This window comes from Diceros bicornis, chromosome 22 (assembly GCF_020826845.1).
Source record: "Diceros bicornis minor isolate mBicDic1 chromosome 22, mDicBic1.mat.cur, whole genome shotgun sequence".
Lineage (NCBI taxonomy): Eukaryota > Metazoa > Chordata > Mammalia > Perissodactyla > Rhinocerotidae > Diceros > Diceros bicornis.
The window spans coordinates 26,500,261-26,513,781 of NC_080761.1; the positions used below are offsets into that span (position 1 = coordinate 26,500,261).

At 43.2% G+C, this 13,521-nt stretch overlaps 1 protein-coding gene across 8 annotated transcripts in view; it reads left to right on the forward strand.

Annotated features, from left to right (window-relative positions):
• SMARCA2 (SWI/SNF related, matrix associated, actin dependent regulator of chromatin, subfamily a, member 2) overlaps positions 1–13,521 on the forward strand; it is a 173,923-nt gene that overhangs the window by 109,751 nt on the left and 50,651 nt on the right. For all 8 annotated transcript variants that reach the window (XM_058565719.1, XM_058565718.1, XM_058565725.1 and 5 more), the window contains one exon: positions 1,352–1,570. In XM_058565719.1, coding sequence (XP_058421702.1) covers positions 1,352–1,570 — 219 coding nt within the window. The remainder of the gene's footprint in view (positions 1–1,351; positions 1,571–13,521) is intronic.

A 13,521-nucleotide genomic window follows, 5' to 3' on the forward strand; every position in this document is an offset into this window, starting at 1 on the left:
GCTAATTACAAAGGTTTGGTGGATCCCATTTCCGATACCGGAGCATTAGAAGGCAGGATTAAGAACAGCCTCTCCAGCTAACTACAGCACATGACAGAGCAGGATGGCCACATTTATCCACAAATGGGGCTCCGCCATGCTTCCAAGCCTATCTCATCTTGGGAACATAATGATTTCCAAAAATGTTTAAGCGTAGTTTAAAGGCACTAGAGTTTTAATTTTTAAATAGGTTCTAGAGGTCAAATTTGAATTTGAATAGAAATTTCATTTACATTTTGTTACCAGTTTTAGCTTCTAAGAAAAAATTATGTATATTGAATCCCTGTTTCAGTACGGTAGAACTGAAGGAAGAAAGAGGGAAAAGTAAATAATTTAATGGTTAATGGTTTATTTGATTGTAGAAATGGTACAGCCAGCCAGTGATACATATCACTAATGTGTATAGCAATTCCGTGGAGGTTTCATTTGCTATTATTTTAGCTATCAGATTGTTTAGTTATAAGTTATAGCCAAGTATGTGGCACTTAGTTTAATTGCAAGTGAAGTGGATTTTATAAAAGAGAATAGGTGGAGGGGAAATAGGGATTTTGAAGGCTATGACAGGATACTAAAGGGAGCTATTTCACGTATAACTTGATCAGCTGAGATGAGATTATGTCTGAGGTCTGTCTCTCTGTAGAATAACATTTTCATAGGAGATAAACTTTTTAAAAGCTAAAGAATTGAGGGGCATTCCGCTCACAGAGCCTGTGGTGCTCTGACAATTCAAAACATTCACAGCCAACTGAAGAATCAAACCATTTATGTGCCCGCATGTCTGAGTCGACCAAGGGTGGCTCTTTGGTAGTGACACTGAGCTCGCTGATTTTTTTCCCTGGTTGTTTAATTAAAAGCACGAGCCCTATTGAGTAAAAGGAAATTTTCTTAATGAACTTTCTCTTTTATATGCTTGAAGAATATTTATATGCCAGGGAAGCAACGAATTGTATCGCCAGGGCTCGTATTTTTAAAATACATCCCCAATTTGAATTTTCTCACTATTACTTAAGGGGTGGTTTTGCACCCGCATAGACTAAGAAAAGGAATTTTTAAAGAGTATTCTTTTTTAATGTACAAATAAATTTCAACGATGGGTACAGAGGAAGGGAAGGGATCTGACCTTGCGGATTCCCTGCCCAAACAATGTGCTTTAGGGATGGGCTAGAACAAGTCAGGATAGAGGGGCTCCAGGGGGGGAAGCTGAGAGGGACCCTGCAGCCATAGGAGGCGACTTGTGCAAGTTTTACGTGCCGTCAAGTCTACTGTACGGCATCCCCTTGCCTGTTGGTGAAACTTGTGTTCACACCTCCAGCGTATGGACATGGACCGGCGGCGGGAGGATGCGCGGAACCCGAAGCGCAAGCCTCGCTTGATGGAGGAAGATGAGCTGCCTTCCTGGATTATTAAAGATGACGCCGAAGTCGAGCGGCTTACATGTGAAGAGGAGGAGGAGAAAATATTTGGGCGGGGGTCTCGCCAGCGCCGGGACGTGGACTACAGCGACGCGCTCACGGAGAAGCAGTGGCTGCGGGTAAGCCTGGCTTTCTGCACGTCCTTGCGAGGCGCAGTGTTCTTGTTGGCTTGGAGAAATCGGGAGTCAAGAGCTGGAATTCTTTGGTGGGGACAAGTTGCCAATAAAAGGGGAGGGGGATCTTGAACACGGATAAAATCATTCTGCAGTTGAAGTGGAGTCGTTCTGCATTTCAAGGCCGTGCTGTGTAATATAATGAAGAATTTTTGCTGGAGCTGAGTCGGCCATTGGAAGTACTGAATTATTAGAGCTGTGAGACCCACTAATGTTTTATGACCAATTGCCTGGTCATGCCTCACTCTCTTGGAGTTAGAATCAAAATGTGGAAGGGGGCCTTCGAGATGTTTTTAATTGTTCCCCCTCATTTCATGGTCTATAATCAGTTGTAGTTTTCCACCACCTGCAGAGATAGTTCAGGGACAGTGGCATTTTCTAACTGCCTTGTTAAAGAGCATTAGAGCTGGAAGGTGTCAAGGTACTTTCTTGGTTTTACAGACAAAGCAGTTGTGGCCCAGAGAGGTTAAGTGACTATGCAGGATCACACAGCTGGCTAGAAATAAGAATGAGTGCTGATGCATTGGTGTGCCCAGTTTTGGCTTGATCTGTTCTGTCCATCGCAAACACAGACTGGGGCCTGGGATGCGGGTCACTGATGCTTGGAAATGTTAGTCTATGATTTGAGGTTTTATCCCCCTTTTGGAAAATGTTGATTTCTCATTTCTACTGGGGAAATGAAATCTCAGAATATTCCCGGGGAGGACAGACATATCAAAATTCACCTAGGAGTGACATGTGAATGGTGAGGGTGGCGTGAATCTTCCATTTGAAGGTTCAGCCCTACTTTCCGTTACTGGGAGCAGACTTAGTACCTAGATAGACAGAGCAATCTGGGACACGCATTCCAGGCAGGGCCAGTAAATGCACTCTGGAAATAGTAAGTGCAGTTGGGTGAAAACCAAACAAAATAGAAGCTGTTGTTTTCGAAAGGGAATGCAATTCCCAAACCTTGTGAGACATGGATTTTAGGACCCAGGATGTGAGTAGGTAGGTGATTGGAAAGGTGATGGGAGGTATTTTGAGGTTGGATAAGAAACGCAGACAGGTGTTGGCACCAGTTGAGATGGGATTTACTCAGGATGCTGTATGATGAGAGAGACAAGACCTGAATTTCAAAAAGATTATTCTGAGAAGAAAGAGACTAAGAAAGCATTGCTCATATTTATGGTTGAACAATGACGTGTGAAATGTAACTTTTGTGTGATTGTTTTTCCGGTCACATCCAAATATTCCAGTGGCCTCAGGATAGAGTTTTATGGATTTCTTTTGTTTCACTGTTGTGAGGTTGTAGCCGTATAATTAAGATGCATTCTAGAATGTGAAGAGTTTTGTGTTTGTTTCATCATTTCTGAGCTTGAGAAAATTCTATTTCCTTTCTCTTTTATTTAAGCAACAAATTAAGTGCGTGGAATATTATTACAGGAGATGAGACAACAATCTAGGCCAACATTTTAAAGTCAATCTTTACATATGTATGATCTCCAGATATTACAAGCAAAATAACCTTATTTGTTGGGCAAGAATGTAGCTGAACTTATCATTTTTTTAAATAATCATTGGGAAATACTCTTAAGAAAAAAAATAACATTATGATTCTTAGGAAGTTTTCAAATTTAGAATACAGTGGTCCCCCCTTATTCGTGGTTTCGCTTTCCATGGTTTCAGTTTCCTGTGGTCAACCAAGGTCCGAAAATATTAAGTGGAGAATTTCAGACATAAACAATTGATAAGTTTTAAATTGCATGCTGTTCTGAGTAGTGTGATGAAATCTCGCACCTTCCCGCTACGTTCCGCAGGATGTGACTCATCCCTTTGTCCAGCGTATCCACAGTGTATACTCTACCCACCTGTTGGTCACTTAGTAGCTGTCTCGGGTATCAGATCAACTGTCATGGTATGGCAGTGCTTGTGTTCAAGTCACCCTTATTTTACTTAATAATGACCCCAAAGCACAAGAGTAGTGACGCTGGCAATTCGGATACGCCAAAGAGAAGCCACAAAGTGCTTCCTTTAAGTGAAAAGGTGAAAGTTCTCGACTTAATAAGAATAAAAATCGTATACTGAGGTTGCTAAGATCGAATCCTCCGTGAAATTGTGAAGAAGGAAAAAGAAATTTGTGCTGGTTTTGCTGTCGAGCTTCAAATACGTATGTATAGGAAAAAACATGGTATATATATAGGGTTTGGTACTATTCCCAGTTTCAGGCATCCATTGGGGGCCTTGGAACGTATCCGCTGTGGATAAGGAGGCGCTACTGTACCTCATTGCTTCTTTTTTTTATTCAGTGTATATCGCTAATGATTAGCACAGTGCCTAGCACATGGTAGAGACTCAACGAATGTTTGTGAGAATGAAATTGTAACCTTATAAGAGGAAAGTGGAAAGTTACTAACTTACTGGTAATGTTAGCATAGTATTTCTCTTTTTAGTGTATCTAGTAGACTTCCTTTTATCTATAACATGCACACCTGAAAATGAAAAACTAGTTTGTTTTACAAAACTACACTGTGAAATTGGTGTTTATAATTTTCACTCTAAGGTGTCTTGCAAGATACCAAGTCACCCAAGAAGGATGAAACTGTTCTCAGTACAGCTTTATTGTAATATATCTTTTTGTAATTCAGTCTTTTGACAACTGTTTGTCCATATTTGGTATGAGCTGGTATCTTACCATTAACCAGGACGTGCAATTAATGCAGAATGCCCCATGGACTAGGCGTTCAAAATAGATGCTTACTGTCATTTGTTTTCTTGTTCACCAGTAGCAATCCTGTTTAATATCAGCCTATTAAGCTTTTTTGATAATAACATTATATTTTCTCGTGGGCCTGGATATGCAGAGATGGTCTTCACTGGCTTATGATTGAACCGTTGCTTGAACCCAGCCAACACAGCCTTGAAGGGGAATTTGACAAGGACTGTCTTTTAAGAAATGCTGTAACAAGGCTAAAATAATTCTTCTTTTTCCTGGCAATGTTGTACAAAGCCTGCTTGGCAGAGGCATCGAAGACACATAGAATCCAAAGTTGGAAGGCAGCTGAATGGAGCAGCTACCCATCTCGTGCTTAAATCACATTCTCCACAGTGCCCATGCCAAGATGCTGGCCGTCCCTCAAGGAAACACTCTGCCTTCTTGTCTGCATGGCCCCTCCAGTGTGCGGTCAGCCCCGATTGTTGGTTCTTCCTCCCTTTGAACAGAATCCTCTTTCCCTGTAGCTGTTCCTCCCTGGCCTTGATTCTATTCCCTGGGGTGAACAGAACGATATTTTTTCTGTCTTTAGCATCACATCCCACTGGATAAAATGTTTGAGGACTCATGTTCAGTCTGGAGTGAACTTCCCTCCCCTCCTCTTTCTTTTGAACTTTCCTCATCCTTCAAGGCCCAACTCAATCGCCAGCACTTCAGTGATGCTTTCACAGATAAACGCTAATTGCATTTTCCCCTGGGCTCTCACATGGCTTGTTCTTCTGTCAAAGCTCAAATCCAATTTTCTGGTATTCTTGGTAGCTGCCAACAGGCCTGCTTTTCTGACTGGGTGATAAGCTGGATCTTGTTAGAACTTAGGACTTTTGTGTGCAAATAGTAAACGCCCATTGATTGCCAAATTGAAAGAGCACTGGATTGAGGTATGAGTATAGCCTATGGTAATGTTCCCTGCTCCAACAGATGAACCCAAACATGCCCTGTTCACGGGCCTATCCAATAAAATAAGTAGAATTTTATTTCTCACATAAAAGTCCAAGGTGGGTGTTTCTGGGTGGTGGGGGTGGCTGTTCTCCACGTGGCCATTCAGGGATCCAGGCTGACAGAGCCTCTGCCAGCTTAGTCAGCTCCATCCCAGTGAGCTGGAAGTGGGGAGAACAGCATGGTGTGGTGGGTGTGGAGTTCTGATGGGCCGGGTCTGAACGGTTACATATCACTTCTGCTCACGTTCCATTGGCCACAGCTCCAACATGTGGCCACACTAGCCATAACGGAGACTGGGAAATGGGATCTGGCTGTGAGCCCAGGAAAATAAGATTTTAGTGACTAGCTAGCAGTCTCTGCCTCAGAACACGTAGGTTAAATTTAAGTGATATGGCCACTTTGAAAATTTTATTATGGTTTCATCACAAACAGGTTTTATTTTATCATCATAGTATGCTAAAAATTCCCACAGTGTCCTTTAGACAATCTGTTTAGTTGGAAGATTTTAAACTTTTTTCTGTATTTGTAATGTTGTTTTAAATGAGGCGGATCACAATTTCAAGCACAGCTCAGTTTAAAAAAAAAAAAAAGGCTTTTTAAGTTATTTTGAAATCCCTGTTAAACAAATTTCTTTGGCGTTAGCCAGTCTCAGGTTAGCTTCATCTTTCTGGGGTAGTCAGTTCAACATTCATGTACCCTATGGGCTGTTTCTCTTCTCCTGGGGTCTCCTGTCCCAGCTTCCTTCCCAAGATGGCATCTGGATAAAGGTAGAAGCTGGTGATTCATCATGGCTTTGGAGTTGGGCACCATGGTTCTCCTGCTCTCCTGTGGGTCTTGGCTGGGCTCAGTGCAGGGCTACTGGTCAGTCCTGTCTCTGGGGCCTTGGCCACAGTCTCCAGTCAGCAGCTTTCCTGCACTGTGGAGTCTCATGAAGACGCCTGGCCTTTCTGGGCTCATAGTGCTCTCAGCTCTTTTGCGCCCTATTTGGGAATCTGCAAATTCTTGGCTACTTTATTCACCGTGTGCTACAACATTCAGGATAGACTAGCCCTTTTCTCAACAATTGCTAAGTCACCACCAGGGGGTTGTCAAGCCTGAAGCTTCTAGAATCTGATGGTTGGGTGGGTCAGGGAACTCTTTAAAACAAGCCGTGCAAAAATGTCTTACGTTGGCAAATTCTGTAAAAGTGTCTGACCATCTGCACACATAGTGAGGGGCCCTGCCAGAGCCTTGGAAGGAGCTTATGAAGTGAGAGTCCTGGAGCTCACGCTCCATTAGCTTCACAGTAAATCTGCCTCTGCGTTTTTAGTGCCTCATTCCTCCTTCTCCCTGCACCCACCCCCCCAAACACAGCAGGTTCAGACCCTGAAGGGTGAGTATTCCATTTCAGCCCCACCTGGGTGTACTGCAGTTCAATTCTGACACTAACTACTCAGAGTTAGCACAGACCCACAAATTAAAGAGCTTAGTCCCCAACAAGACTCCTCTTAATTCAGATGCCAGGACTCCCACGATTTGAGGGTCCCCAGGCCACCCACACTTCTGACTGACTGGCTATAAATTCAAGGGTTCTCATGTCCCCCTCAGGTTCAGTAATTTGCTATAATGACTCACAGAACTCAGGAAAGCACTGCTTGTGATTAGAGTTTTATTATGAAGGATATAAATCAGGAGGACCAGCCAAATGAAGAGAGCCATGGGCAAGGTCTGGGGGAAGACACAGAGTTTCCCTGCCCTCTCCTCATGGAATGAGGGCACATCACCCTCCTGGCACATCAATGTCTTCACCAACCAAGAAGCTCCATTGAGCTTCAGTGTCCACAGTTTTTGGGAGGTCTCATTATGTAGACATGATTGATTGAATCATTGGCCACCTGATTGAACACTATCTCCTGCCCTCCATCCCTCCCTGGACGTCTGGCTGGCTCAACCTCCCAACCTTCTGATTATGTCATTGGTCTTTCTGGTGACCAGCCCCATCCTGAAGCTATCTAGGGGGTCCACCACTGTGAGTACTCCTATCCCTCAGGAGATTCCAAGGGATTTAGAAACAGCATGCCAGGAACCCAGGACAAAGACCAGACAAATTCTTCATTATACAACAGGTAGCAGTATCCCCAGGGCTGACCTCTTACCTGTCTTCCTCTTTACCCCTTTTCTTTCCAGGAAAGAAGACTCTTTCCCCTGCCTTCCTTTCATAGAGCAACTTCCCATACACGTGTGGCCCTGCCCTAGTTCTCTGCCCTGTGGCTTCTAGTGCAGTTCTGAGGATCACTGTTCACCAGGCTTAGCTCTTAATTGCAAAGAGCCTTTGGAATTGAGGAAACTCCTCTCTATCCACAAAGCCTGATTTAGACTGCTGCCTGATGATCGACTCACAAATCCGATTTTAGAAGGCAGAGGAGTCATTGGCCTTTTTCGTCCTTACATACCAACTTTATTCCAATCCCTCTCAAGGCAGTGGATGACTCCCATGAACAGAGAATGGGCCCTTAGAGAGTATGGAAGAGGATATTAATGTGGTTTTAAAAATATTATATCCATTACTGTTTTTATAGCTTTCCCATGGTGGACCCAAGGCGGTAACAGTGCTGTATTATGTATTATATGTGTATGTGTGTATTTGTACACACGCAATAATTGGCTCATGTTGATAATTTCTTGGAAAAATGTCTTTGTTTCTTTATATGTGAGAACAGGCATTCCATCGACCTAACTTGGCAGAGATGTCTGATGAGCCCAGCCAGCCAGGTTTTTTTGCTTTAACTTCAGCCATGTGTTGAACGTCACTGGCTGTGATTATATTGTATTGCATTGTAATCATTTTCAAGGCAGGGGCTCTGTAAAATTGGGGTAACTGCGAAACCAAGAAGTGGGCTGAGGGCGAATTCTGGAATGCCTCATTTTTCTCTTCTTCCTGTTCTTTGGTCCTTCTGCCAACTTCAGAATCCTTCCCTCCCTTAAAACATTTTGTGACATCCCAGAATTTGTTTAATTGCCGAGTGAGTGATTTGTGCCCTACAGCACTTGAAGATAATTGGAATGCAATCTGAGTTATGTGCTCTGTGTAGTATTTAATTGCCAGCCCGATGGAGGGGACGAACTTCGGAGAGTCTGCTTTTGTTTCACAATGGATCTGAAGTCTCGAAACTGTAATTGGGGAAGGTCTTTCTTTTTTGCTGGTGTCTCTCTGTGGGGTCCCGATGTGTGAGTGCGTGGATGCTTCTTTTGGTAGACTGTACAAGCTCCTGGTGATGCAAGAAGGCACCTCTGTGTCTTTGCAGTGCCCTGTGCACTTGGGCCCCTAATCGTGTCATGTAAATGATGGTGATAAGGCTCACTTCCTCAGATCTTTAAATCTGGCCATGGATACAGCTAGTTTTAGAAGCCATAGGACTTCAAGAGGGACCTCGAGGAAAGGCACCACATATCTGTCTTTTTCCTTGTCTAGTCTGTCATCAGATAAACACTTGATCTTCTCAAGATTTATGTGCCAGAATGGGGTCCCCATAGTCATGTCTACTGACTACTGAAAGGATGTTTGGGGTTTCCCCTTCCCAAAGCTCAAAGTGGAGAAAACAAAGTACCAAATGATTCTTAAACTACATAATACTAGGAGTAATCAGTAAAGTAAAATGTGACTCCTCTCACATTTTAAGACATCACGTGTCTTAAAAAGCTACATAACACCAAGGTGCAAATAAAGGGTAAGCTCCTTTGCTGGCTTTCCATCACCACCACCCATGTTGAACTCTACACAGGACAAAGGCAGAGAAATCCACAGAGAGTTAGTCACAGTGCACTGGAAAAAAGTGCGAAGAAAGGTTAAAGAAATTGGAATTTCATACAAAATATTTGAAATTCTGTTGACATACGCAGTGAGAAATAACAAAATATTTCCTCACCTATCTGAAGAGGACTTTCCTCTCAGGCAATCTTTGAAACAGGATAACGTCTCCTCTGTTTGGGCTGGATTAAGTATGATCCAGCCTGACATCAGAGATGGGGGCTGGACTCTCCTAGCTGTAATCACAGCTGAGAGCATCAGGGATTCTGTAAGATATACTTTCCTCCCAAAATAAATACTGGCAAGATTTTTGGCATTCTTTATCTAAAGCATGATGTACATTATACCTTTAATATTTTGCTGCTTCTCTTTTGTCACTTTAAATAATCTTTCCTTGCTTTTTGTTATAAGATATAAAAATTGATTTTTTTTTTCTTCCGTCAGATGGCATTTTTAGCTTTTAAAATCTGGTCATCAGATTTACTGGGGCAAAAATTCCTAGCAAGCTGCATTTCCGTTTCTATACACAAGGGAGAGCTAAGGCCCTAGAAAATAGATTTGGATTTTGCCAAATTCCAGGTTCCTCAGCACTTTAGGAAGGAAGTACTGAACTAATGAATGGCGATAAGAATTGTGAATTGTTTGGGGAAATACTTGATAATAGAAAAACAATTTTGATAACTTTTTACAATTTGTATTTTATTCTTGAATCCGTTGGCTAGGTTGCTTTAACTGGATCTTAATATGTTCCCTTTTGTCAAAATTTAGTAGGGTGAGTTCAGTGGAAGAAACAGTCCTCAGAGGGCCAACTAAAATAGACATGAAAGGTAGAGAAGCGAGAGAGACTACTTTGGATTGATTTTTAAAACCGCGATACCTGGAATTTCTAGTCTCAAGTTTTGTCCTTTGAAATCAGGATTCAGCTCTGAAATCGAACTCAGTCACTGAAAGTCACCACGGGAAATTGGGTCTGGCTTACAGAGACTGAATGAGCCCAAATAAATTCTCGTTGTCTTTACCTGGAGCAAACTGCTGCAGAGAAACAGATGGTTTTAGAAATACGTATGCTTTTTTGAATCAAGGTGTGGTTTTTGTCCTATACCTGTTTGCCTTTTTTTTTAATCAATAAAGCTACATGAAGAAAATCTTTAAAAAAACTTTTGAATTTATTTTTGACAACTAAAAGGTGTATGTATTTAAGGTGTACAATGTGATATACACTGTGAAATGACTTTATTCATGGGGTGGGGGTGGGGGAGAGTACAGGTTAGGAAGTTCGAGACAGGGCAGGGTGACTTCACCATCTCTGTGCCCGTGTCTGGATGCGTCAGTACTGTGACCTTGATGGCTATCTATCTAGGGAGTTTAGGATGGCGGTGATGGTGATGATCCAGGGTTCAAATCCCAGCCTCATCTAATTAGCTCTGTGCCTCTGGGTGCCTAGAGTAAACTTTCATAGCCTCACTATAAAGTGGGGGAAATAGCAGCATGTTCTTCATAGAAGAGTTTTCTGAGGTTTAAATGTGTGTAACATAGAACCTGGTGTATAAGAAAGATTCCCCAAAAAATTAGCTGTTAAGGAAAAGCATTAAATTATTTCAGAGGAAACCTAATAGAGGATAGAAAAGAAGAAAAAAAATATTTCTGTTGTGTGTCTTGAAGACAAGGTTTAGGGTGACAAGAGAAAGGTCAAAGCGGGGATAAAGAGGCCCCATCCCCCGCATGAATGGAATTAAGGAAGAGGAGATGTTTACTTGCTGAATATGTTACAGGACATGCCCACAGGCTTCTTCACCAAGCCCACCGAACTATACTCACTCAGCTATCAACTGTCTTTACCCAGGTTTCCTACTTAACCCTCCATGCCTGTAGGAAGAGCCCTGGGGCTAGCAGTCAGGCACCTGGCATGCGGGTCCTGGCCCTGCTGCCAGCTGAGCATATGCTCCTGGACAAGTGCCTTGACCCTCCTGGGTTGAGTTGCATTATCTTTGATCTGCAGGGTCCCGTCCACCTATCTAAAGACAACCTCTAAAATCACATGAAGCTGCTTTTCTTTTTACTTTTTCCTGTGGTTTTAGTAATGATCGTCCCCTGCTTTCTTATCCGTGGGTCGGTCCATGGAGGCTGTTGAAAAGCAAATTCGATTCAATGCCCGTTTATTGAACATCCAGTAGGTTGAGCTGCACGCTGTGCTTGGACTGCGGAAAGTGGGGCTAATTGTCAAGTTTCTGTTCCTTACCGTCGTGGATGGCCCGCCTTATTAGTGCAATTAAGAGCCAGATTTGAGAGATGCTGTTAGACATAATATTGCACACTTAGCCACCTTAAAGAGCTTGTCAAGAGCAGGTCTCCAAGTGTACACAGATGGGAATTAATAGAGAGTAAAATAGATTGTGAGATGCTCTAACTGTTCAGGAAATCAGCAGAGTTGAAACAACATGTATCCGTATCATGCTCGGGTTTTAGTGTCAAGCCCCAGGGACCTTATTTACGATGTTCCCTCCCCAATCCTCAGACTCCCGGAGGAGGGCAGGCAACTGCGGCTGGCTAAACCTATGGCCTCCACACAGGGAAGACGACGAGCTTCCCCTCCTGGCTGCTGCTGGGAGCGCCAAGCCTCTCTAACAGCCACGCCTGTGCTCCTGGGGTTTCTACTGACCCTGCTTGGCCCCCAAGAGAGGAGAAATACAGCACAGCACATCCCTCCACCTTTGACAAAAGAAAAAGAGATTCAGGGATTTAGGTGCCAGAATAATGAGCTGGAGTATATGACATTTGCACATTCCTGGCGTTTTGGAGGATAGCTTTTTCTCTTGTTCACAACAGTTCAGGTGGCTCCCCAGAGAAGTCAAAGGGTACTTTCCAAAGCAAATACCAACTCTGACCTCTCCCTACCCACTACCCCCCTCCTACTCCCCACCAACCCCCAGCCCCACTCCGCACCTAAAACTCTCCAGCGCCCCCATTGCAAGTGTCATTAAATCCAAACACTTCAACGTGGTCAACGAGGCCCTGGCCATCCGGCCTCTGCCTGGCCCTTGAGTCTCATCTTCTCCTGTTCTCTGGGCGGCTTCCACACTGGGCTGTCTTTCTGGTCCTTTACACGTCCAGGAAGGCTCCTTCCAGATTGTCACGTGGCTGTCTCCTTGTCCTCCTGGTTCCTTTCCAGAGAGATCCCTCCTGACCACCTCAGAGGAAAGAGCCAGGCCCTGCCAGTAGCTGTCCCATAACCTATGTTAATTTCTTCATGGCCCTTCCCACCATCTGAAGATTGTCTCATTGTCTCCTTTCCCCCAGTATTTAGCTTCAAGAAAACCAGGGCCCTCACCTGTCTAGTCCACTGCCATATGCCAGCTATGGAGCATCACCTCACGGATAATAAACGCTCCATAAATATTTGTGAATAAGTGAGTGTACCAGCCAGCAGTGAGGCCTGGGAGAGGAGATTTGGTTGTGGTCCATGTCCTTTTGGCAGAGTCAGTAGAATCCACTGGGGTTTTTTTTCACCAATATGGGTCAAGGTAGAAATTGTTGGCGTTCTTTCCCATCAGATTCCAGTGATCTGTGTCTTCCTGTGAAGTTTCTTACTTAAAAGAATTCTAAAGTCTTGTGGTTTTCACATAAGTGCTCTTGAGCTTTTCAAGAATTTGAAGGCTCCGTTCTAATTTCAGAACACATTGATGAAGGTTATTTAAATATGCATTAAAAAGTATTCCTTGGAAATTCTCATAGATTTCACAACAGCTGTCTTCTAGCTCGAACCCTCTTCATTCTTTTTCAGCAAAACCAGATTAATACGTCTAATCTAACTCAGAATTAAAAGACAAAAAGAAAGTGTTAAATTAATTGGATTTTCATTTCTAGTTTTATACAAGAAAGTCCCCCATAGAGAACGTTGATTTTAGGCATAATGCCATATACCTTTCAGATGGCTTCTTTTCTTATTTTCTGTTAAAGAATGTTGAATTGTCAGAATCATGAAAAATTGTAGACGGGACCATGAAACTTTGCTCTAGGCAAAGCTTGATTCTTGTTCTACTGCTGCTACTGAAATACAATATTTAAGGTCACCGTGCTCGTAGTCCATCGTAGAAAACATATTCCTAATGCATGATGCTGTTTTTTAAAATATCTTTCCCTTGGACCTTGTAGAATATTTTCCAAAGATTATTTAAAATGATATCCTCAAAACTTCAGCTTTATCGAGGTGCCAGTGGTTCTGTTCTCTTCCGCAGTTGCCTCTGATAACTTAGTGGAAGGAAAAGGGGCTCAGGCATCAGCATGTCAGGGCTCTGGTTCCACATCTGTGGTTATTTTGCTGTGTGACACCTTGGATAAGTCACGTCACCTCCCTGAGCCTGAGTTTCCTTTGTCTATACATTGGAGTCATGAAGCGAGGGATGGGGTGAGGGAGAGAGC